This window comes from Antedon bifida, chromosome 7, assembly GCF_963402885.1.
Source record: "Antedon bifida chromosome 7, ecAntBifi1.1, whole genome shotgun sequence".
In the NCBI taxonomy this organism is placed as follows: Eukaryota; Metazoa; Echinodermata; class Crinoidea; order Comatulida; family Antedonidae; genus Antedon; species Antedon bifida.
Genome location: NC_136232.1, coordinates 6,781,884 through 6,809,328, shown reverse-complemented (window position 1 = coordinate 6,809,328; position 27,445 = coordinate 6,781,884). Strand labels below are relative to the sequence as shown.

At 32.8% G+C, this 27,445-nt stretch overlaps 2 protein-coding genes across 3 annotated transcripts; both read left to right on the top strand.

The window, feature by feature from the left end:
* The first annotated feature begins 83 nt into the window (after positions 1 to 83).
* LOC144847619 (uncharacterized) lies at positions 84 to 12,300 on the top strand. 2 transcript variants are annotated; one of them, XM_078704069.1, is made up of 14 exons: positions 109 to 172; positions 2,356 to 2,431; positions 2,981 to 3,185; positions 3,610 to 3,709; positions 4,000 to 4,140; positions 4,480 to 4,596; positions 5,019 to 5,179; positions 5,482 to 5,731; positions 5,937 to 6,062; positions 6,382 to 6,573; positions 6,845 to 7,092; positions 7,204 to 9,210; positions 9,601 to 9,724; positions 10,069 to 12,300. In XM_078704069.1, exons 2-14 carry the CDS (start codon positions 2,380 to 2,382, stop codon positions 10,450 to 10,452), a joined length of 4,107 nt encoding a protein of 1,368 aa, XP_078560195.1. In that variant the 5' UTR covers positions 109 to 172; positions 2,356 to 2,379; the 3' UTR covers positions 10,453 to 12,300. The 2 variants fall into 2 exon arrangements, with proteins under 2 accessions (XP_078560196.1, XP_078560195.1); XM_078704070.1 differs by lacking the exon at positions 2,356 to 2,431 and having other exon boundaries at positions 84 to 172.
* A 285-nt stretch (positions 12,301 to 12,585) lies between these two features.
* On the top strand, positions 12,586 to 19,579 carry LOC144847874 (KICSTOR complex protein ITFG2-like). The gene is made up of 13 exons (XM_078704431.1): positions 12,586 to 12,721; positions 13,093 to 13,188; positions 13,556 to 13,597; positions 13,701 to 13,766; positions 14,123 to 14,198; positions 14,709 to 14,791; positions 15,450 to 15,512; positions 15,634 to 15,850; positions 16,490 to 16,546; positions 17,114 to 17,202; positions 17,365 to 17,482; positions 18,147 to 18,320; positions 18,849 to 19,579. The coding sequence occupies exons 1-13, from the start codon at positions 12,626 to 12,628 to the stop codon at positions 18,920 to 18,922; spliced, it is 1,251 nt and encodes a 416-aa protein (XP_078560557.1). The 5' UTR covers positions 12,586 to 12,625; the 3' UTR covers positions 18,923 to 19,579.
* The last annotated feature ends 7,866 nt before the right edge of the window (positions 19,580 to 27,445 follow it).

The window sequence follows — 27,445 nt, the reverse complement described above, 5'->3', positions numbered from 1 at the left end:
TATGACTAAATTTATTACTTGCGCCCTCAACGAATACATTAGAATTTGTAAAAGAGCTTTGCGGTCGTTGAAATTTGTTTACCGCTGCCATGAAAGCAACAACGACGAAAAACCTGTTGAACAGGATGAAGTATAAAATATAGGTTAATGGAAAATACACAACACTATTACGGTAAGTGTTATATACAAGATTAATTAACATATAATTTGAAGATACGTTGATATGTTGGGTAGTGTAAATACGGTTCTTTTGTGTCGAAAAACTTGGGGCTTACTATCCGCTTAGACGACCGAGGCCTACTTAGTAGGGCAGATGTTGACTGAGTGCGTACTTAACAGCAGACTAGAATAGAGCGATGCCAAAAGGGCCTAGCTCTTTGAAAATTGTTATGCAATTAATATTCTATCGTGTAGTTGTATTGAAGAATCAGGTAACACTATAAGTATAATAGTCATAGGTCATTATATTAATAATATTACAGGTATTAAGCAATATATTAGAAATGTAATTTGTTATTATTAACATAATTCATATAATACAGTAATAAAAGTATACTTTTATTACTGTAGATGTACTGTATGCTTACTCAGGAACTTAAACTAGATAGTTTTAGATTTTACAGACTAAAATACTGTACAAGGAAATGGAAAATTATTAATTTAAAATTTACTGTATAAAATATTCAGAATTTGAAATGATGTCTTAAAATTAAAGTTTTTTAATTGTCAAATCACGTCTTTGTATTAAATATATATTAATGTCCTCCAAAATATAAAAAATAAATTAAATAAAATTATTTGACTTTTGGCAAAAAAAATGTATGATTTCTCTTAAAAACACAATATTAATTAAGTAAACAAAAAACAACAATGAAATTTGTTTAACTCTCAATTAAAAAAAAATGGTTTAATCAGGTAAATGAATAATAATAAACGGGTCTGATATTAAATTTGTTGATCCAATTGTTGGTCATGAAAATATTAATTATTAAATAAATAAAAAAAAAGAAGTATCAATTATGTATCTTTAAAGTTTGTGTAGTGGATAAATAAAATGTTGGTCATTAAAATATTAATAAAGTCAGGTTTGTTTACAGTACAACAATAAATTTTACTTTTTTTTAAACACATGGTTATTTTCTATACTGATTAAAGATGTATTGTTTTTTGTCCCCTGAAAAAATATTTTTTACATTTTTTGTTGTTGAATTTAATATCACTAATAGTTATCCACTTTGAAAAAAAATTTAATCAAAAAACAATTGATTTACCTGAAAAAACTGTAATTTAAAGCAAAAAGAGTCAAATTGACTGCCAGCAAATTGGTTTTTGGTTCAATTTGACCATTTATTTTGTCATTTTATTTGAGAAAACATTTTTTTTTTCTCGTGTTTTTTTTATGGAAGAGATTAACTTTAAATATTAAAAATACAAAATAAACTACAGTATTCAAAGTCTGATTAAATTAATCTTAATTTTTCATGTTTTTGGGGGACAATGCTGTACATCTTATTAATAATTTAAAACTAAAGAAAACGGTACCCAATATTTGTACATGTGGAAGTATTGTACAGTAGCACAGATTCTCTACTAAAATCCTATCAACAGAATTTTCTCATCGATAAAAAATCTTTTCCGCATGAACGGATCACAATTTGATATAGGATTATTCATATTGCATTAATTGTTTACCTCACGATGTTGGGGCTGATGACACTATGAAACAAAATAGTATTTGATTTTTGCAACAGATGTTTAGGTGTGTCTAATTAAAAACGTCAATATTCAAATTACACAAATCCAATGTCAACTGAATTGATGTCAGTGGTATCATCGTACATTTATTGTTTAAACAGATATTCTGTACAGATTCAGAATAGCGGCCTACTCAGCGATGTAAAATAAATGTTTGTTTAGTTTAGTAACTGTATTCTAGTGTAACATAGATTTGATAAAATTATTTCCCAAAAATAGAATATTTTTATTTACGGGGTGGTTGTGCGACGGGTGCGTACCACATTTTATAGGGTCTTAAAATAAATCTGTAGTGTATTATACATTATATTCTCTAGTCTTGATCTTGTTTATTCAAAATAATTGTATTTTATAATAAAGAAATGTCTACAGTATATCTATTCCAACCCCAAAACCTAAACTCAGAAATACCGGGATGGTGATTAATGGGGCCCGATCTGCTGATGTGATACTGTACGAACCTAAGAATGACTATTTACCAATAACTTAAACATGCTTTCTTACAGTAATACAAGAAAACAAAATTATAATTAAATTGTGAAATGTTTTTTAGACTCCTTGTACAGTTGACACCATTGTTAATTAAATACTGTACTTTAGATTATCAATCACAGACATTGTAACATGAAGCGTAAGAAGAATGTACGCTTTCATGCGTCCACTACAAGTCACCAAGGTATTCATTTCACCTGTGGTTTCTTAACAGCTTAATTTTTTTCCCTAATTTTGGTGTTTTGGGCTTTTAAATTTTTTTTTATGTGGATCGCAGTAGTTGTGCTGGTGGAGGTGTACTGTATGTATGCTGAAAAACCTTTTATTTCATCCGCTTTAAACAAAATTTTATTTTTTCAACATCACAGCAATTTCCAACCTGTTTAAAAATGTACATACAGTACTGTAAGAAATGTTATTATCTTGTTTTTGCAACCCACCTACTTTAGTCATGGAATCTTCTATACACATTTTTAGATTGTTACATTTTTTTTAAATACAGTATTAAAAAAATACCTCTACTTTTTCATATTGAAATGTTTTTATACTATTATTTTGTACACATATTTATTTTCAAAATATACTGTGATCTGTAGCCAACTCTCAGCTCCCATCCATACATTTATCTGTCTTTAAAAAAGAACATCAAATTTGTATTTGGTGGAAAAGAAAAAATAAATCAGAATACTGTGAGTCAAAAAATTACAAACAAAATTAATTGTTTACATTGTAGATGAGGACTTGGCCAGATTAGGCCAAGTGGCAACCATGCCCAGCGATGACTTGATGGAGACAGAGGTCGCTGTTCTGTCGGGAGGTCACGATCAACAAGGGCGACCAATCATATCATTTCCGGCCAAGAATCATGAGGTGCTAGAGAGACGTGTAAAAGCAAGTGGAGTTGATCATATTCTCACATATTTCATCAGCTTACACAGGTACAGTAAAGCTCAGTCTACACTATCAAACTTTATGTGACAAAAAATGTGATGTGCCCACACAGTATACAGTATATTTCACTACCATATTTAAGCATATCACAACCATATTTGGGCACATCACACTTTTTTTTCAAACTACAGTACTACAGTAGTTTGATAGTGTAAACAGAGCTTAAAGTATTGATTTCATTATGGTAAGCTTTGAAAGTTGTCTAAAGACTTGTTCGCACTGGATGTGAAAATAGTAAATTTAACCTATAACTTAAATTACTCAATGTCATTGGAAAATGTTACCAATGTTCGAACTTGGATCCCAGTGCAATCTAAGCTTTTTATGGTATTGTAGTTTATGGTTTAAGTCTACTGTATTTAATTGAAAAACGAAACTAATTTTATGATTTACGTATTTTTACTTCAACAGTTCACAATGCCAAAAGAATGGATTTGCGTTTGTGATAGACATGAGAAGAGGGACTTACGAACTAATTTCTATTATGAAAAGCGCCCTCAATAGTTTACAGGTATGACAATTTTCCATTTCCAACAATACTAAAATATCCTTAATTGGCAAAGTACTTTATTTCTTAACTGTACAGTAGTCTCAGTGGCATTTAACGGTTATGGGCGCTCACTGGTTAAACCCAGGAGCCCCAGAGCTTAAGCAGCCCTATGAAATTACCCAGTGTTGGAGGACCCCTTAAGAGTGCTAAACCAGAGGCCTTTTCCTTTTGCGTTATGCTACTGAATACTCTTTGTCATCTATGATTGTATTGGAAAGAAATTCTGTTAAAAGATTATTTTTGTTTGATAGGCTGAATATGAAGGATCTGTTGGCATGATGTACGCCATCCAACCTCATGCTAAGCAGCTAGCTAAAGATCTGCTAACAATCCTAGCATTGCGACATAGCAAGAAAAAGAAGAATAAACACTTGGTAACACCACTCTTTCAGGTAAACAAAGACACAACAAACAGATTATATTTCTTTTTATGATGTCTACCGTTACTGACTTATAATTTGGTCCAGCAGATATTACAATGCTCTTAAGCTCTGTCTACACTATCAAACTTTATGTGACATGAATATGTGATGTGCCCATATATAGACATTATGATGTCATATCCCTACCATATTTGGGTATATCACTTCCATATTTTGGAACATCACACTTTTTTTGTCAAACTAGTTTGATAGTGTAGACAGAGCTTTAGTTTAACCAAAAAATCGAAGAAATTGAAATTTTGTTTTAGTGACATGTAGCTATAATGTTTAACTCCCTAAATTTTATAGAGTACAGTGGTGGAAGATGAAGTTGAACTGCATAACTACATTGATCGTAGTCAGCTGACAGAGGATCTAGGTGGATATTTACAGTACAGCCATATAGCCTGGCTAAGGTTCAGAAGTGTAAGTAGACCAAGGAACAAAGGGCCTCTTAGGCTCTGTCTACACTATCAAAATTTACAGTATGTGACAACAAAACGTGGTGTGCCCATATATGGACATGATGATGTCATATCACTACCATATTTGGGCACATCACACTTTATTGTCAAACTAGTTTGATAGTGTAAACATTTTTTTACCAAAGTCAGTTGTGATAAGCTGTCATTTACTACTTTCATCAACAACAAAAAATAAAATTTCTAAAATATTACTTTGATTTTAAAAATAGTAATCTAATAATCTTCAATTATTTTGTCTGAAGATTGCTCCGAACATTTTCTTCAATCCAATTGAATCTAGAAGTTTTCATGTTATATCTGTACTTTCACTTATTCTTTTCCTGGGACTCTTAAGTCTTATTGTCACCTAAATTGTTTTTTCAGACTGTGGAGCCATTCTTTGAGAAGTTCCAAGCTTTGCAGCCTAGGCTTCCAATTGGGTTTGAGCGAATGGAGGAACTTAAGAAATACAACATTGGTACTCAAAGCACTCAGTTAACACAGACCAGGCAAGCTATGTTGGATGAGTACAGAGACATACGAGAGTAAGTACACTAGATGGTAGAACTCAAATCAATACTCATAGTACAATAGACACACTGTTCAGACATGTTTCTTTGCCTCCTGAAACAATCTGTAAATGACTTTATTACCATTCTCAGGGCCGTAGCCACCAGTATGGTTCATAAGATTTCAACCTGACCACTTTTTCACATAGAAGTCTTTGACAACCCTGTAGCCAGCACAGAGATTGTTCCCTTTTCTTTCCACCACCTCACAACTTAATTTCTCGTGACTACAGCACTGATTCTGGAGTAATATTTGTTTATTCATTAATGTCTTGTAGGGATATTGGCATAGACCATGTATTAAACCACTGTGAAGATTTGATTCAACGGTTAGAACATCCTGAAGATGACCGTCTATTCAATGTCATGGCTCACAAACCCATCTACGTCCAGTCAAAGAAGACAATTGAAGCTTGCTATAGAAACTTACAAGAGGCATTGCGCCACATCGATAAACTTTGGAGGGAAGGAGAGAAAAGGATACTAGATGCGGAGGAGTTGACCCAATTTCAAATGGATGTGAAAGAGGTATTCTTTCGTCTATTTTGTGCCTAGCTTACCTGGATAAACTGACATTGGCCTATTCTCTATGAGAAGAGAGCAACAACATATTTTAAATGTATTGTCTTGTAAATATAATATAGATAAATACAGACAGGAAATACAAAGAACACAACTTACTGTTGACTGTAGAACATAAAACAGTGTACTGACAACAGACTACTCTTTTCAGGTTTCTGATTGGTTACAAGGACCAGGCCTACATGAACTGAAGAAGCACAGCGAGATTGCCAGCAGCGCAGGCAGGGCAGAGCTACTCTGCAGCCATTTTGAAACCAGTTGTTTGTCGGTGGCTAAGGTAGTAAATTGGTTAATTCTCTCTAATAATGCCTTTGCAATCTGTTGGTGAAAGTATTATTGAGAGAAAGAATATTTTATTTGTTTATTACAGTTATTACAATACTCTTTGGAGGAGCCCTAAAACTCTGTCTACACTATCAAACTTTATGTGACAAAAAAATGTGATGTGCTCATATATGGACATGATGATGTCATATCACTACCATATTTGGGCAGATCACACTTTCTTTAAAACTAGTTTGATAGTGTGGACAGAGCTTAAGACACATTTAAAACATTACAATCAATTGATGTTCAAATATCTAAATAAATTTCAGAGCCAGTTAGCTAGAGTTGATGGCTTGTTCCAGCAAGCTGATGTAATGCTGATCAATAACAACAGTAATATGGACACAATCAAAGAAACAGTTAAAACGCTGCAGAAACAAAACCAAGAATTTAAAGACCTTATAATGGAGAAGAAAACTATGTTGGAAAGAGTTCATCGATTCTACCATCTTCATAAACAGGTATATAAAAATAATTACAGATAAGAACAAAAAAAATGTTCTTAAGAAGACTATGATCATACCAGAATTCCTATTTGAAAGAATCAATTCAGGCAACTAACCATATTAGCTAGATGTTACATGTCAAAGCATATCCCTACGTGACATTTAAAACAACCCATTGTTAAAATTAGAAATCTAATTTTCCTAATAGCTACAAAAGAGCATGAAGATTTAACAAAAGAAAATTACTTACTTATATAAGATAAGATAAGTTACTTATATCTTTAAGGTTTCTAAATGGTACTGGAAAACACTCCAGTTCTTGCCTCCGGACCTTCCAGATGTATTTAATGAGCTTAAGTCAAAAGAACGTAGGAACAGAAGCGAAATTGCTATCCATGAATGGCAGGAAGATGTAAAGAGATTCCTCAAGCAGTATCCAGCACCATTGCAGGATGATCTGAAAGAGCTGAAGGCAACCAGTGATGTCATCATGCATGGTAAACTGAGACGACAAGCTCGCTTACTTAGCCACAGGTTGGTTTTTCTGCAAATGAATCTTTAATTCAACCAAATGCATCTGGTTAGTGTGTTTTTACTGTAGTAAATTCTTATTGTAGTTAATATCTTATTACTTTCACATTTCAGGTGCTCTACCTTGAAAAAGATTCTTGATATCAAACATGTTCCTTCATCCAAAGACATACTTGATGCTTTGCAATGGCAAGAGAATCATCTGAAAAGAGAAGAAGCAAAAGAATTCTCTAGCAAGAGTTCCAGTCATGTTTCACTTCATCCACATCTTAGTGATACACCGGATGGCAGCTTCAGAAGACATAATCGTAACAATAGTAACAGTCTCCACAACCCTGGTCTACAACAAGAGAAATTGTCTTATGGTAGCTTAGACAGGAGGAGAACAAAGAGTAAATCTGCTACTCAAATCAGTACAGCTAATGGAAATCCTAATGCATTGCCCAAATTTGAAGGGCAAAGTGTTCGTCCTAAGAAACCAAAGAGAACACCAGCATCAATTGCGCATTCAGACTTGTTGACAAACGGAGGTGTGTATCGTAAACCTCCAGTTAGTCAACGTCCCTATTACAGTAGCTCCACAGTTGATGTCAGGGATACAAGTCATGTTTCAGCTGATCAAGATTCACCTTTTCTGAGAGCTTTACGTCAGGCGCCTCGACCAACCAATCTCTCTCTCCAGTACATCAATTCGCCAAAAGATTCACAAATGCAACAAACCCGACAGGTTAAAGGTTTTTCCGAGCAGAAAATTGTTGATGAGACATATGGCATTTATGGAGAATCTGATGATGATGATGTTATGGCCAATCTAGAAGGAGTCCTTCCTTCACGTTTGCCACGTAATGCATATGCTAAGTCTTGGGTTCACTCAATTAATTCCGGGCAATGGCCGTCTGGTTATGGCGCATTAGGCTACGAGAGTGAACCAACATTATATAAATCGTTTGCACAAAGTATGCCAGTGTTGAACCAACCTGACTTCTCTGCCAATCCTGCTCCACTTAGAGCAGATATGTCAATCGACCGACCAGCAAAAACTGGTAGAGTGATTTTGGATCCTCAAGTTGATTACCTTGGACATCACCACATTGGTTTTGATAATGGGCCAGTCCAAAATTCTGCATATTATAGCCAAAATGCACTAATTTATCGATCCCCTCCTGAGTATACATCCAGTCACCACACTCCTTTTAAACAATCTGGTATAAACTCTGAATCACTGACTGCTGCCGAGTTAAAACAAATTACACCGCCAAATCCACCGAGTGCATCTGACTCTGGTATTGGTCGATTTAACAGCGATTCAAATCTCACGTACAGTGATGTTTTGCAGAACATTTCTAAATTGTCAGAATTAAATGCCTCTGGAACAAAAACAGAGGACTCAAGTCCTGTTCACTACCAGTCTGGACAAAGTCCTTCAGACGTTCAAAACCATGTGACTGATGACAGAGGTAGTGGTGGTAGCTCACCATTGCGTGGCACACTTGGACTTACGATACCTATGATACCATTCTTGACAGACACTGGTGAGAGTAACTTTGAACCTGATCGATCGATAGCATTCTTAAATTCTAGTCTTCCAATTCGAGATCGTGAGAGCCCAACAAAGTTGACGCCTCAAGAAAATCGTACACTACGTCGTCAGAATAGTCTTCCATCTTCTCTGATGAACGAGAAGACTGGACACTTATCAGACCTAGTTCCAAAAGATGGTAGGACTTTAACTGAAGATGAGTTGGCAGATTTCGAAGTTGAAAGAGAAAGAATATCATTACAAGAGTTACTTTTACAGGACAAATTAATGGAAGAGCGGGAATCGCAGAGAGTTTTAATAGATAGTCTGGCAGAGAAATCTAAAGAGAAAGAAAAACGTTTGGAAAGAAAACTACCAAACCTGCCAGCAGGAGATCCAGCAGATGTCACGATCTCACCAGATGTTTTGTTTCAGATAAATGATGGTTTACAAAATCATCAAAATGGAAAGTTGCCCCAGAAGCACATGTCACCACCATTACAGGATTACAAAGTGAAAAATCATTACAAACTGAATGGCTTTAGTGACGATGAAGAGAATGAAGACTTGTTAGCATTTCTCCAACAAGCTAAACAACAAAGGTGAGTAAAGTAACATCATCAACATTATTAATAAATGGAATGACAGGAAAGTAGACTAAAACAGTACCAGAAGGCTGTAGAAATGATGGGTGGTAAATATGTTCAACAAAGGTAATCTAACAACAGAATGCAAGCTCTGGAGATCAAAGGATTTGTGGCTGCGACACTATCAGTTCCAAATCCCTTAACAGAAATATGTATATAGTACAGTACTGTAGTATTTGTCGCAGCCAGACATAAGATCAAAGGACTGTTACAAGTTCCTAACTTGGCAAGGTGAGGTCTGTGTCCTGTTGTTGGATTGCCTTGGTTCAACTCTAGTTAAAAAGATGCATATGATCATTTCCTTTGATGTATATAGTAGGTAAATAAATTTCCATGATCTTTTAGTTTGGCAGCTGAAGACATGTTGATACAGGAGCGGCTACGCTATGAAGCCGCTAAAATGGAACATGAAGAGATAATTCAGAAAGATCTCGAGGACAGACTAAATGACGTCGAATTAACATTGGATGTAAGTTTTGGTATTTCTTTCTTTCTCTTAAATTTGTTTTCTTTATCTTAAATTTGTTTTCTTTATCTTATAAACTTTTTGTTTTTCTTTGTTCATCTTCTTGTAATGTTTCTGTTTCTTGTATACAGTATTCAAATTAAAGATTCAAGACCCAGATATCTGTGTGCATTGAATATTGCACTGTAATATTTCAAATGTAAGAAATGTCTTAAACTAAAAACATTTCTCTTTGTAAATCTTAACATCAGGTTTAATATCTTTCAAATCAATGTAAACCATTTCATGGTGTAAACAGAGCTTTAGCTTGAAGTAACTTCACAATGAATTTTATGGTTTTTTCTCAGGAGGAAGAAACAATACTCCAACAAGAAGCACTTCTTGATCAGCTCTTGAAGGATGAAGAATTTACTGCTGGTGAGTACAAGACTCCAGCTACGCACATCGAACAAGAACTGCACAACTTAGAAGACAAAGAAAGACTTCTACAGCACCAAATGTTGCGTCGCAACCGCAGCATACCTTTCTCCGATGAGGGCGTCATGCTAGATCAGGTCTCACTCGACAGCATGGAACAGGGTAGCATAGCAACGACGGAGAAAAGCAGCGTGGAGAGCGGGCTTGGAATGCGTTACAACCGACAATATAACTATGTCAATCGGCCTAGAAAGGGCAGTGTTCCAAGCTCTGTCCGACATAGGTCTTACACACACCAAAATGGTCACTTATAACATTCTTTTAACCTGTCAAATATTGCATAAGTTATCTTATTTATTTTATTGTATTTATTTTATTCCTTTCAGTAAAGACAATACAAGCATAACATAAAATGTGAAAGTGGAGCACTGAAAGAAATGCTAATCAAAATTTAATATTAATTTTGAAATTATAAATAGGAGATGCTGCATTACCTAATTAATGAGCGACAATTTTATAATTCCGTCCTCTTATAATAAAATATTGTACAGTATATGAATATATTTCAATTGAATTGCCGAAAGAAAGCATTAATACCTGAGTTAAATTAAAATGATTAAAAAAAAAAAGACTTTTACATACACCAAAATACGTTTTTGTATTTAAGTGATTTTAATGTTCGAATTAATATGAAAATCACCTTTACATACAATAAAATTACTATACTGTATATAAATGGTGTTTAATTTTGGCATTATCAATTATGATACATTTAAAATGTAAATATGGAAATTTCAATGTTTAAGCTTATTATACACAAAATTACACAGATTTGTATACAGGGTTTAGCAATAATAACTATTTATAACAGTTTTAAAGTTTTTATCAACATTTCTAAAAAGATTCAATTTATTTTAGATAGATTTTAGGTTTGGGTAATGGCTGAAGTTCATTTGGACACCATTTATAATTATTATTTATCAACATGAATATCTTCACTAGTTTTTGCTATGGTGCTTTTATGCTGAAAAAATCAATAAAATTCGTCCATTTCTATGATACCTTGTGGAATATATTACATTCCAAATATTTAAAGTATTTCTTTAAAAATTCATTGACCATTCCAAAAGAAAATTGTAAATATTTGTACTATATAATTTTAATAAGTAGTTGATACTTAATATGTCCAATGGCTATTTCATTTGGAAATATATTTTTAAGATTGTATTTAAATAATTGTATTTCGATTCATTATGTCTTACCAAAAAGATAAAGTCACATGGTGCGGTACTGTGATGTCAGGATTACATATAGATGAACAACAATTGTTTCTTAGTCTACACCATCAAATTAGTTTGACAAAAAAAGTGTTCAAATATGGTAGTCATCATGTCCATATATGGGAACATCACATTTTGTTGTCACATAAATTTTGACAGTGTAGACAGATCTTTACATTATCAAACTTGATGTAATGTGCCCATATATGGACATGATGATGTCATATCACAACCATATTTGGGCATATCACTACCATATTTGGACACACCTATTTTGTCAAACTAGATTGATAGACAGAGCTTTACTTAATGTTTGAAAGCACTTTTAATTATTAAAACCTTGAACCATCAACCAAATATTAAATAAGTTTTAATTAATATGATATGGTATTTATTATTTGTTTCCTATACTTTTATATGCAGTTATAGACCCTTAAAATATCATTATCAATAATAATATTCCTACTGTATTCATTCATTCCTAAAAGAGAGGAAGAGGCTGATAAAGATTTAAATTGATACTCTAGTACAATGTTTAAAGTGACTTGTTTATGTGCTATTTAAGTCTCTGATTTAAGTATATGTGAATTGTGAATACTGTGTAAATTCTTTATAAAATGTAAATAATTCCAATAGTTTTAGGAGATAGTATTTTATCAATAAGGTTCTATAATATTTTATCCGTTTCCGCCCCCTGTATATACAGTAGTATCAATATTTTATTGGTTTGGAAAATACCGTAATGAATATAGAAAATGTTTGTTCCCCTTGCACTTGATACTTTGACTGCGCTGTGGGTGAGAGTGTACTTTAAATTTCAGTATTTCAAAATTACAATTATGTAAAAATTAATTTTTCTCAGATTGGAATAAATTAAACAGTATACCTTACTTTGTGATATTGTGTTTGTTTTTTGTTTGTATATAATTATGTTGATTCATGGAGTATGCCTCCATGGTTGATTAATGATTTTGAAAATATTTCTATTAAAACAATTCCAAAGCTATTGATTATTTGATTGGGAATTTAACCAATGCTAATGGGCAATGCTATGGGCTATGCAAATAACAATGGGAATAGGTTTTTGCTTCTGTAGCTTTCCATACTTATTTGTGTTTAGAGGTTGTTGGAAGTTCCTAAAACGGACCGTCAACAAGTCCTCCCCAAGCAGCAACAGAGTGGCACATGCAATAAACAAAACAACAAAATGAGATCTGTAACTTTTGTTGATAAGGTGGAACTAGAATTTGAAGGAAATTTACTTTCAAATAACGTAATATTAGGGGATATAAATAATGATGGAGTGAGTATTATAACTTACTAGCAGTGCCAAGCTGGTAGTTGTCAGTTGTCTAGCCTACTAGGGCTAGTAGTAGGGCCTAGACCCATCTCATGAATACTTTCTTCTGTGCCCTCTAAGTGCACTGTAGCTTAGACAAATATAAACAAGTCGTTTCGTCCCTATATGTACATAGACCTACAAGTAGTCCTTTTATAACTAATTTCCACATCTTAGTATAATTTTTATGCCATTTTATTTGATATCTTTAGACCACAGGGTTCAAACTTTTATAATATTAAATTAATACATTTTTTTAAGATAATTTTTTTAATTTAGAAATCTTTGTACATTTTCTGTGCGTCAATGATGGCTTGAAATTGGTTTTTTTTTAGGAGCACGAGTTAGTTGTTGGCAATGTAGAAGGTGATTTAAATATCTTTAAAGGAGATGCAGTTACTGCCTGGGCACGTTGTAGTGGACTGGGAATGGTAAGCAAGTTTAATGCTGTGATCCGTCAAACAGTTTCCTAATGCAGGAGGAAAAGATCCCTGGTTTAGCACCCCTAAAAAGAGGCCCTCCAACACTGGGTATTTGCATTGGGGCTGCTCATGCTCTGGGGCCCCTTAAGCTCTACTCATAGCCACTGACCTCAAGAGGTACCCACTTATTACAAGCCTCTGCGTTGGTGAATGTCTGCAGCTTAGGGTGCCCTCTGCAGTTAGGTGTACCTTTGTGGTACCCCGTTACTGCTGATGCTTCTTGCCTGCAGATTGTGGGTGTACAGTACTTATTACTTTTTGTAGTACTACTATACAGTGGAAATATTTTATTTGTTATATCTCATTATGTTCACAGATTACCTGTTTAGGAATTGGAGATCTTTTTAACAAGATGAAGGTAAACACTGACTGTTTTCTAATGAGCTTTAAATTAAATTTGAAAACATTCACCAATGTTTTATGAGTACTAACTGCATAAACTTTTTCTCAACTTTTTTCAGAATGTAGTTGTAACAATGAATGCGGAAGGATGGTGCAAAATTTTTCAATTCAATTCAGAAGACAAAGTTAGTAAATATACCTGGCAAATTCAAGGACCTTTTATTTTGTTTATTTCATACGCATTCAACAGCGAGTAACTCGCCAATTACAGGATGGATAAACTATTTTATAATTTGTCATGCTTATAAACTAAGTCTCATTTGAGGCCCTGGGAGTGGAGTTGAAAGATTCGTGAGATACAACCCTGGCACTAGGTCAGGATTGAACCTTGGACCCTGGTATTGGCGGAAGGCCACCAATCTACAGCTCCACTACTTGACCACCAAGCCACAGCTTCACTACTAATATATTATCTGTTTTATTTATTATTTCATACTTTTACTTTCTTAACTGAAGATTTGATTTAATATTTTTATTCTAGAAACCTGTCGATATGGTTCCATGTCACATACAGCACCTGGCTGCCAACACAAAGATGATTCTTATAGATGATGTTGGTATGACATTTAGTTGAAAGAACATAAGTTTCAAATTTATAAAATATTTTTTAAAAAACATTATGAAAGTAAAATGAGTATTATAAAGTAAAACTGCTTTCTCCAAACTGATACTGGAATATTTTTAAATTTGAATCAATTTCATAAAGAAAATATACCATAGACATAGATAAACTTTATTGTCACATAATACTGTACTGTAAAATATAAAAGGTGCAATCAAATTAAAACATCCTTAAAAACATGAATACAGAAAAACACAAAAAAAAAACAGAAAAAAGTTGCAATATCAATTTTTTTAAATACTTTAAAACATCACATTTGAAATGAATCAACAGTTTCAAATTATATTTTCGATGACTGGCAATTATAAAATATGTAAAAATGATTGTAGTACATTTCATTTATTTTTTATATGCTTAATAATTGCTAGTTATCGAAAATTGAATTGAATAAATGTTCTAGCTATAATTACTGTTGTGTAATAGTTATTTCTGTAACATTCCACAGATGGAGATGGTATGTATGAGCTAGTAATAGGACACACAGACCGTGTTATCAGAGCTTACAAATGGATGGAGTACAGTGATGATGTAAGCATATTTGTGACTTGATTCTAGAGCATTTACAGAAGAACAACTCCCAACCCCTACTTTAAAAATAAACAAGGGCAAATATATGATTTAACACTATGGCCAATCTTTATTTGGGCTACACCTTTAATAACTGTGTTGGACCCCGAAGGTGTCCCCTTAATAGAGGTTCTACTGTACTTCCATCCTTGAGGCCAATTTACACGCTGTAACGGTAAGCGGAAAAAATAGAATCTGTATCTATCCTGAGCAGAAACTGCTCGTCCACTCCGCGTTGTGTGTAAATGGTCATAAGGAATAACATGGATTCTATATTTTTATTACCGTTACCGCTTGTCTGTGTAAGTTGGGCTTAATTCATCATAACATACCATTCCTAGATACAATTATTTTATGTTAATTTATGTTTCTTTACTGTTACAGTTTTTTTTAACTGTATGTGAAGCTCTGTCAAACTTTATGTGACAAAATAATCATGATTCCACCCTTCCGCTAGTTTGACAAAAAATGTGATGTACCCATATATTGACATGATGATGTCATATCACTACCATATTTAAGCATATCACTACCATATTTAGGAACATCACACTTTTTTTGTCAAACTAAAGCGGAAGGGTGGAATCATGATTATTAATTGTTAATTACTTTTTTCTAGAATCCAAGTGAGCAGAGTAAAGGCATTCTTAAACTTCTACAGATGTGGGAACCACCTGGACAGGTGTGTAACATTGTGAAATTCCTATCAAGAAATACTCACTCATAAAAGACAAAAAAAAAAATTCAAAAAATATTCATATTTCATTTCCATCATTCAAAAATATTATTTGCAATATTTGCAGATTGGTTCTATAGCCCTACATCACCAGAATGGCATACCTAAGTTAGTGGCCTCCCAGCCAGGGTTCTGCTACGTTGAACTGAAGTGTACATGGGCTGAGGAAGGCAACGTAAAGGCTGACAATGAGAACTCTGTCCTCATAGTAGCTCATAGCATCTCGAGCGTGAAGGCTAGAAACAGCATTATTACAACAGAAATCAGCGGCCATTTATCACAAGGTAAGGTTGTAAAGATTTTAAGATTTATTTTTATTTGAATTAGACCAATGAATATGAATTGAATTATAATGAACAACAGAAATCAGTGGCCATTTATCACAAGGTAAAGTAGTAAAGGTTTTAAGATTTATTTTTATATGAATTTGACCAATGAATATGAATTGAATTATAACGCATTGCGTATGATACTGAATTTACCACGACATAATAGTGCATCAGCTGTGTTTTTTAGTAATGGATTATTATCTTTCAAAGAAAACATCAGAAAATCTATTTATGGTTTCTCACTAAGAGTCAACCACTCTAATAATATGCTGGTTATGTGCATTATGATAAATGCCTTTTATGGCTCATCAATGGATGCAAACTGGGAGAGATTTAATGTACACGTATTATCAGTTTGTGGTCCGTGGGCTTTTGTATTATTATTGTATTGTTTTACTATGTAATTATGTATATTAGTTAAAGAGCTTTGTATCTGTAATGCTGTATATGTACATTTGAATACGAAATAAAGAATAAATAAATAATAAACTGATAGAATTTATTTTCACAATTAGTTTACATTTATTAATGTTAAAAAATTTAAGGCAATTTTGTCATCACAGCTTCATATACATAATATTTCTTTTCAAATAGGAACAAGCGTTGTTGACGAACCTCAGTGTGATAAATTTGTTCTCAGCTCTTTAGATGGTAAGATTCAGTTTGTTAAAATAATTTTTATGCTGTCTTAAAGGTGGTTCTCACTAGCGACGCAATGCAACACATCGACGCAATGCAACACATCGACACAATGCAACACATCGACGTATTGAAGTGCTGTACTGTATTGCTTAATCAGTGGGAACCGACGACGCAACAGTGCTGCAAACATTGCAGGTTTTATTTCACACAAGGCGGGGCAAACACAATTATTGGAAGGGTATTTTCTTAGTTGCGTAGGTTGCGTTGTGTTGCGTCGCTAGTGGGAACCGAGCTTTAGAAGTAAATTATGTACACTATATATAGACAATTTCCTGTTTGTTAAGATCTGTCTACACTATCAAACTTTATGTGACAAAAAAATGTGATTTGCCCATTATGGACATGATGATGTCATATCACTACTATATTTGGGCACATCACACCTTTTTTTTTTCAAACTAGTTTGATAGTGTAGACAGAGCTTAAGTTCTTAATAGCAATAACCCCCCAAAAACGGCCATTTTAAAAATTGAACTTGTTTTGATTTCCATAGTAACACTTGGCATTTGTTGATAGGTAACTTAATGATGATTCAGGAGGATGAGATGGTGTGGTCCTATAAGCTTGACCATCAACTGTTCTCACTGACCGCTCTTGATATCACTGTAAGTTGATAACCAATTTGATTGCACTGCATTGCATATTGTTTAGGTAGCAGATTATATATATATACTGTAATTTTTGTTTTAAATTTAGTTTTAATCATGTATTACAAAAGTACATTTAATCTCAAAATGAATTTTACTAAAATTATTTTCATTTGTCAGGGAGATGGAAAAGATGAAGTGTTATGTTGTGCATGGAATGGAATGACGTACATCGCTGACCAAGAACAAAATATTGCCAAGTTTAGGTTTGATGGTAATGTAGCTGCTTTTTGTGCTGGTATGTGGAATTACTTATAGATTTACTATAATAGAACCACTTTTAAGGCCAGGGACACAGCAGAATAAAGTTTAATTGGGGTGTCCCAGAGGTTCTACTTTTTATTAAAAATAATATTAATCCAAATGCAAATTACTGACAAATTGACAATGCTGTGGTTATCAGTGGCTGGATCTCAATGGAGATACAAAATAAAAAGTCAAACAGCGAGAACAATTTGCAGAGTATCGGGCAACACTAGCAAATGATTATAATTATTAAAAATAATATTACAAAATTGCAGATGTTTTCAAAGTCTATTAACCAGAAGCCTTGGGTTTACAAACACTAAAAATAGGTTGTTGCCTACCAATCCCCAGTTTCGGGTTCAAGTCTAGTTGGAACTCAATTCGTTTTTTCACTGTAATTGCTACCTATTACAACAGCGCCAGTAAGGCAAAAGGCACACCACAATAAAAACGACCGGACACGTAAGACTCAAGTAGAATAAGATCTTTATTCGTCAAAACCAAATATCACAACAATAACATAACAACCAGCGGTCATGGTATGTGAGTCAACCCAGATAGGAGGCGCTAGACTGGCGCAGTGATAAAACTCGACTGTAGGTAATATTGAAAACTACATGCTATAACATGAATAAAAGGACTAATTTCTTGTTTAGGACGTTACACAATTGCCGGTGCAACCAACCCATGTTTAGTGTATGCCACGTTTGATAGCAAGATATACGTTTACTACAATGTCAAGCTGCCTCGTATTGACTCTGTCAATCTTCTAGATCTGCTGCCCTCTACCTCTGAATATCTAGACTTGCTTAAAGATCATGAAATAAATCGTAAGTTTAATAGTTATATGTATGACTACGTTAATTCGCTTGGTTCAAATTTATCTATGGCAAAAAAAAAACCAAACCAAAACAAACCCCACTTGATATATAACATTAATCATTTTTCATTTTTCATAATTTCATTTATCTAACATCTCATCAATCAACAAAAAAATATAAAACATCAAGTTAAAATGAATATATAAACATCTTAAACATTTAAAAAATCTCAATAAAAAATTAGAAATGCAGGATTAAATCATGTAGATTGGATAACACATAAAGTATATAATAATAAATAACTTAATTCCAATTTTGTCCCGGGAACGATACAACATAAAAAAAAACAAAAATTACTAAAAAACAAAGTAGATTCAGATTGAAATGCATAATTATGGCTAGATTATTAAAACTTATCAAGTGGAGAGTAGTTATTACAGTATATATATAATATATAACATTAATTTGAAGTGCATGTGCAGGCCAGGCAGGATAAAAATAAATTATTATTTATAGACTCAATTATTATTTCTTCAGAATCTGATAAAGAAACCCAGGCAAACTGGATTCGTAAGGTATTGTATGGTTGTGATTCTATTTCTGCAACATGAACCAATTCTAAGTTTCCCACTCGATTCAGAATCGAGATTCCAAGTAAATCCAGTACAGTACCACAGACACAGTTTGCTGACAATTTTGTTCAGCCATGATAATTCATTTGTCAAAGGTCACACTGAACAATACATGGTGTGACTTGCTGGTAAAATTCGTCTGGACGAAGTAATTAATTCAGCACCCAACAAGTTACTGTTAGTACAGTCAACTCAAAACTTGTCTCTGAAATGAAAACGAGATGTTAATCCTTTAATAAGCTCATGCATTCTGGATAGTTTGCAGACATTTTAGGCCCAAGGATGCGTGTGCAGTCTCAGTTTTTGAGAGTTGCAATAACTTCTTTGCTTTAATGGCCTGAAAAAAATCTTTAAACCTAGCAGGCCTATATGAATGAGGTCGGGTATGGGAAGAGTGAAACCCTGTGTCGACTTTGACATGTTTCTACAACAACACTAGTTATATTTTGCAATCTGTGATGAACATTATCAATCAATGGATTGCAACCAAAACTCAACTACAATCCAATGGATTGTACAATTGTTCTTTTTTAATAAAAATAATGACAATAACTATATACATCTTCATATTGCCATGACAATGTGTACATAGTATATTTTGTAATAAAAAGAAATATTATTCGTACTGCCCTATGATTATTTGTAAAGGATCCCCCAATGTCTCAACAAGATTAAGGTATTATACAGTATTTATATCGGACGTTCGAACATGCCATGTTGATGTAAGGAGTTGCTAACCAATCGGATTGAAGCATAGCATGAAAGCAACAGCAATAGTTGTAGATATCAGGAAAGAAATAGGTGCTGCATAGGCAGGATCATGTATAAAAATAAAACAGACACATTTCTTGTTTCTGCCTCAAAATATAATATTTATTATAGCCTCTATTGGGCTAATTTATATTGCAGGGAGATATTTGATGGTTAATGATTTTAAATTTGTATAGCGCAAAATACAAATAGTATTTATGCACTGTGTAAAAAGAAAGAAAGTGTTATTTGATTTTCCATAGAGATATTATGATACTCTATGGAGTTATCATCACCGCTGTAATTGCGTTTCTCATCACATCTTTGACATTGGTAGTTTTACCACTGTAAACTACTGTAATAGGTTTTGCTTCTGCTATAAAAAAAATTCCCGGTGGCGCTACGTAAAACCAAGCAACTTTCTGCAATTCTGCTGTCAACACAGAATAGTACAACTAGGGAAGGGTGTCATTTCACTCTTCTCTGGTACAACCATAACTTTAACGATTGATAATAGCGTGAAGGAAATTTTTAGCTGATGTCCACACAGCTTTAAAATCCTTCAAAAAACAGCTGTTGTTATTTGCCATGTCGATATAACCTTGGGTGATGATAATGCCTGACCAAAAAAACTGCCAAGGACACCAGTTATACAAATAAGAAACAGAAATAAGAAACAGTTACTGTAGGCTACACAATGGAGAAATAAGTTATCCATGGCTACACATGAGAAAACAGAGTGACAAAGAACATTTCAGGGTAAACTCATTAGTCAAATGAACTGCTGTTTTTTTATCAGTAACGTTTTGGTTTCAGAAAGTTTCATTCGTTTTTCTCGCTCATACAAAATTATTAGCAAGTATTTATTCATTTATATAATAAAAACATGCAGCCCAAAATTTGAAATTGTTGATTTACAAAAAAAGTATATGGAATTACAAAAGTTTAAAAAATGCAAAATGTATACAAAATATTAAAAAACACTAATATACATATCGATCCCAGGAACTGGAACATTGAGAATGCGCTTCGGTAGCGCTCTCCCCTGAGTGTCAGCTAACAAATTTAAAGCTACTTTTTGATTTTTGAAAGACACTTGATATTAAAATATTATATGATGTTCCTGTATTTGTAAATAGTGTAAAAGGTTCATTCATTTATTCGTATCGGTAAAGTGTATTTATCATATATCGAAAGTTTATTGATGTATCGGTAAAGTGTATTTATCATATATCGAAAGTTTATTGATGTATCGGTAAAGTGTATTTATCATATATCGAAAGTTTATTGATGTATCGGTAAAGTGTATTTATCATATATCGAAAGTTTATTGATGTATCGGTAAAGTGTATTTATCATATATCGAAAGTTTATTGATGTATCGGTAAAGTGTATTTATCATATATCGAAAGTTTATTGATGTATCGGTAAAGTGTATTTATCATATTATATCGAAAGTTTATTGATGTATCGGTAAAGTGTATTTATCATTTATCGAAAGTTTATTGATGTATCGGTAAAGTGTATTTATCATATATCGAAAGTTTATTGATGTATCGGTAAAGTGTATTTATCATATATCGAAAGTTTATTGATGTATCGGTAAAGTGTATTTATCATATATCGAAAGTTTATTGATGTATCGGTAAAGTGTATTTATCATATATCGAAAGTTTATTGATGTATCGGTAAAGTGTATTTATCATATTATATCGAAAGTTTATTGATGTATCGGTAAAGTGTATTTATCATTTATCGAAAGTTTATTGATGTATCGGTAAAGTGTATTTATCATATATCGAAAGTTTATTGATGTATCGGTAAAGTGTATTTATCATATATCGAAAGTTTATTGATGTATCGGTAAAGTGTAATCGGTATTAATTGATTTTTACAACTTAAACGGACACTGGAAACCGAAGTGATTAAATTCAGAATAATCTTGACATGTAGGCCTAATTCACTGATCAACAAACCAGCAAATATTAACATAAGAACGACGGCCTTGTGGACTGCTTATTTACGGTGTCATTTTCCTTCATTATCGACTCGATTCATGGAGCTAAAGTATTAGTTATGTAACTCAATGATCAGCTTATCGCGAAATGACCATCGCGATTTAATTGTTTAACAACATTTAACATAATCTACAAGGCTACTCTGGTCTCGGTGTATGACGACTGATCTCTTAATGCTCTATTGATTGATTGCGTGATTTTTTTTTTTTTTTGGTATTTTCCATTTTCAATGGTATAAACCTTGACTGTTTACACATATATTTAAATATACTAACCTTGAAACTAAAAACACCAGAATAAAAGCGGACCAATCGAACCCATATCACTCCTTCCGTTTACCGGCAATTAAAGGTGCACAAACCTGTCTGTACATTACTCACAGTAATGTGGGTATGGTATAACTGTGTGAAGGTATATCCAAGAAATAGAAACTTCCAGGCAATATGAACTTTTTGTGCGGGTGTTTATGATACACCAAAGTGTTTAAACCCCGATACCTTCACCCTGGATTGTCCTAATTCCTGCACTGATCAGCCGACGACACACCCGCTGGGCTAGATGACTTTAGCATGACGAAAGCATTTTCGTTTGATAATATCGTCTTATTTTCTTCCGTAATTTTCATGGAAAATGTCCAGTCTTATAACTTCTTACGTGATTCAATAATAGGAGGTACACACATTTAGCAATTAATATTATTAAAATTAATGAATTTCATGTATATAATCTTTATTTTAATCGGGTCAGTCGAAAAATGTTCTTATTTTTGTCTTTTTTTAGGCTTAGTGCGTACATGGAGATATTTCTTCATTGTTGCGCACTAACAACCTGTTATATTCCTTTTTTTATATACAAGAAATAAATGTTAAAAAAAAACAAAAAATACGTATTTCCATTGTTGCCACAATTTTGGCGAACTTACTTTTATTTTATTTAGGCCTACATACGTGTTTGTGGAAAAAAAAAGATATACAGTACCGTATTTTATTATAACTATTACTATACGACATTGAAAATGAGGTACCGGTAATGACTAGCATGTCAGAGTGTGGTTTGTTTGGTCTAAAAATGTAATGCAAGCAACTATACAATACAATACAATTGAATGGAATCACTTGTGTAACAGTGGTACACGTTAGATAATACCTAACGGTCCCCTAACGGTGCATCCAAAACAAAATTAAAAAGAAAAAGCAAAATAACATGACGAATAAGAGATCTAGTCTCACTGAATAAGTAGCTCATGAAACAAAACAAAGCAGTACAACATGTATTAAAAAAGTATTTTTATTAAATAATCTTGTTAGGTGTAGCCTACTAGGAACTGTCTGTTACGATCTTCAAATCTCTTTACTAAATGGAAGAAAATTCTATTTTATTTTAGTGTGATTTTCCGTTTTGTATTGTGTGTTGGATATGGAATTTTCATTCTGAAATAAAGTGATCAATTCATTTATTGTAGAAATTCTTAAATTCATTATTTTTTAATTAGGATATATTTGATGTAAATACGTCATTTAAGAAGACTATATAACATTTTATAAAAATCATGTATGAAAAATGTATTTTTATTATTGTACAATGCTTAAATATATGCATTAAAAATGTTTTAGGATATTGAATGTAAATAAGTCATTATCAGCAAAATATAATATATAACATTTTAGAATAATATATAATAGCATAATAACTATATTTATAAAAAAAAAAGTAGAGAAACTTAGGTTAAAGATGTATTGTCCCTTGAAACACAAAAAAATGAAGGTCCAAATATTCTAAATTCAAATTGGCCATATCAAAGTAATATTAAAGTTATTCACTTTAAGTCGAAAATTCGAGCCAAAAATAACAAGTATACGTAATTAACACGTAAATTAGTTTGATTACATTTCGTCTGGAAAATCGTCGCGAGCAAAAGTAAACAAAGATTTCAAACCACGAGTACGCATTATGCATATGCTAATTAGGATTGTTTACAACTCGTCACAGTTGAGAAGGTATTTTCACACAGATCGTGAGGAAGTTTTATGATTATGCATACAGAGTAGCCAAACAAGCACGTTTCATTATGGGATATGTTTTGATCGAAAACTTCGACTGGAAGTCAAAGTTATTTTTTTAACAAAAAAACGTCTGTATTTCAGTTAAATGATTTTTTTTTCGACAAATATTTGGTGATAGTTAATAACTATTATGATACTTTAAAATGACCCACCTTTTTTCGAAATCTTTTATTTTTTATTTTTTTGGAATTAGTCAAAGGGACAATACATCTTTAATAACCTACAGTCTTAGGTTTGACTTTAATCATGTTGTTCATAATCACCACAAAGAAACCACAAAGAAACAAAATTAGTATAATCTTTGTGATTAATTCGAATCCTATAGTATATAAATAACTTTACAAAAATAAAAAAAAAATGTTTTAGAAAATTGTTCAATGGGCCTACAAATAAAATAACGTAATTCGATTGATAAATTAAAGATATATTGTCCCCCTGAAAAAATAATTTTTTAAAAATGTTTTTGTTGAATATGCCATTTTAAAGTCACATAATATTTATTTACCTTTGCCACAAATTGGATCGAAATAAAAAATATTTTATTTACCTGAAAAAAATGTAATTTAAACTTAAAGTCAAATTGACTGGAAGCCAATTGGTTTTTGAATTTATTTTTTATAAGTGAAAACACTTTTTTAAAAGTTTTTTTTCTACTGAATTGATTACCTTTATTAAAACTACGAAATGGCCTATTAAAAGTATTTTTTATTTATTTTTGTGGGACAATATATCTTTAAGAGATAAAACATATTTTGTGTTACTGTTTTCAAAGGGTGTTCCGGTTTCTATTGTCTTATATTATAACATAAACATTTGCAACAAAATTACTAATAACCCAAGTTATTTTTTCGTCAGCGGTAAAACAGAGGTCATCTTGAAATAAGACCTACAGCTAGCTACATAATTTCCCGATTTTACCAACTTAGGCCTACACACAAGCCGCTAGTGTTGGTTAATTTCCTATCTTATAACACTATATAAGTCATAGACCTACTGTAATGTACATTTTTGTCCATGACGTAATCACTGGTTTGTATGAAACATTTGTAGCCTCGTTAAGCTCTGATTACACTATCAAACTTTATGTGACAAAAAATGGAATGTGCCCATATATGGACACGATGATGTCATATCACTACCATATTTTGGCATATCACACTTTTTTCAAACTAGTTTGATAGTGTAAGTACCTTGTTTGGCTAGTTTAATAAGAGGCCTTCAGATGTAATTAAGATTTAAACAAATTATTAGATTAGACCCCTGTATCACACGCCCACGAATCTCGTGATTGCAATGAACATCGGTATATACACCGTCAGTAATTAATACAATATAAAGTTATTGTAAATAAGATATAAACAGCATATTTTACACTGTCCCCATGTTGTAAACTTTGCATTTCTTTTTGAATATAGGCCTGAACATCTAAAACGAGACATTAAAAAAATGTAATGACTCTGTAGTGACCTAAACTTTAAATAGAACATAAGTTTAGGTCACTACAACTCCTTCGCATATTTGGCGGGGCGTTAAACTACAGGGCAAAACATGTGCGAATATTTACCATACTTAACCAACTTTACATAATTTGACTTGCCTTTTATGATTCTTAGGAAATGAGTATTTAACCATCGATGATGTTTCAGGAAAGGGGGGCTATCGTAGAAAGGTCTACAATTTATAATAATAGCATATGGCAGCCATAATTTGATGAGTAAATACATACATGCATACATTATATACGTTTTTAATGGCGGCCATCTTGGAATCCAATATGATTGCCATATGCTATTATTATAAATTGTATCATTGGACTGATTTATCATAATATTGTAAGATTTGTCACACAAATTATACGTTCGTACGTGGTTTAAAATAGGAGATACTATCAGTTTTGAGTAAAATATGGGGGACATTTTGAAATCCAAGATGGCGGCCAAAATAGAGTCGGGAAAAATTGGCCCCCGGTTGCAATGAATTCTACTAGTCCCAAGGATTCCAAAACTGCCAAGAACTCAACTTGAGCATTAAAATCTCACGGAATTACATTAGGTTCCCCACTAATATATAGTCTATACGTTGTAACTTGTTGTGAAGTTGGTTTAAGTATAGTCTTTTTGTTTTCTTAGTATAGGAATGTATATTCCCATTGTTGTATCACTAGGCCTATATCCGTAACCAGGTATTCTTTAATTCGTACAAATGGACAGAGACTTCAACTTGCATACCAAATTACAACCATTAGCCTGTAGGCCAACAGGTAGGCCTACCACTAATATGTATTATGTTTTGTATTGTCCCCGAGCAATATCACATTGATTGTATCGGTTCAACATCATTTTGAACGTTCACAGTTTAATTGGAACAGTTATAAATTCGTGATATCAAACCCGGATACAATAAAGCCTAGTTAATTTGTTTGTATTGCTAATCAATCTGTCCCCCCGCAGTCGGAGAGCCGCGTTGGGAAATATGACCGTTATCGCTGAATTTTCGACTTCGCATGACGTCATAAATTTTAGAAGCCCTCTCTCGGCACAGAAGCATCAACGTTTCGCGCGAAAACATTAGCATAAAGTATACGTCATTTAATAGCTGTTTAATAAACATTAGTTGGCGAAAAATTAACCATATATGGTAAGATCAGTTCCTTATATGTTTAAGATGTCGCAGGTCACCTAATTTTCTGAATAATTTGTTGGATTTGTTGTCAGCGACAATTTCTTTCCAAAGTTCGTGTGCGTCCGTCAAAACTGAAGTTTTCTAACAGGTGTTTGTTTACAAATTTTCCATTAGTGGGATTTGCATCCCATACAGTGAATTACCAAAAAACCGACGTATATGGATAGAGTAAGTATCAATAGTCTGTTTTACGTTAAAATTGGCTTGAAACCCTATTTAAGCTTCCTATAGCGAACATTTTAAAAAAGGTCCTCATGTCATATATTGTTACGTCTCGCGGCACTAGTTCCGTCGTGTGTGGTGCATGGTGTGTTGATTGTGGTTGTTGTAGGTGAGTATATGCACGACCTGGTGGATCGTTGTCGTATTATATCGGCCTAGGCCTAGTAACATGTTCTGTTAATAATTTAAATACTTTAGTTACAATTTAGTATTATTAAAGTATCGTTACAATCCTACTCTATATTGAAGATGCATTGGGAAGTTTTAAAAAGATAATTAAGCAAATCGCAGCCTGATACAGGTATAGGCCTACCTATTCTATATAGTTAAATATTTATTTATAGTAAAATTATTGACAACTGAGGGGTACAATTTATTTATAATATTAATAATTATTACAATAAACAGACATAAGGAAATTTTGTATTTGCTGCTTTTTCATGGTAGGCCTATATCTGAAAATGTTTTCAGGTTGTTGAATAATTATACTGTATTAAACGATGCAATGTTTTGTTCATATCATAGTGACAATTATTTAAATAGTTTCATTCATTACATTTCAGCTATTCATTTTCATTTTAGGTTTTTTGTTGGTATCAAGACTCGACGATTTTCTGTCTCGTTCTTCAATATGAGGTTGGACGGTGGAAGCTGTAATGGTTTTCTCGATTTCAATATCATTGCTGCAGCTGATAGTTTTTCATTTTATTCGCTAATAATAATATAACATATACATTCATACGCATTCAAGTTTTAGTAGCGTTTCA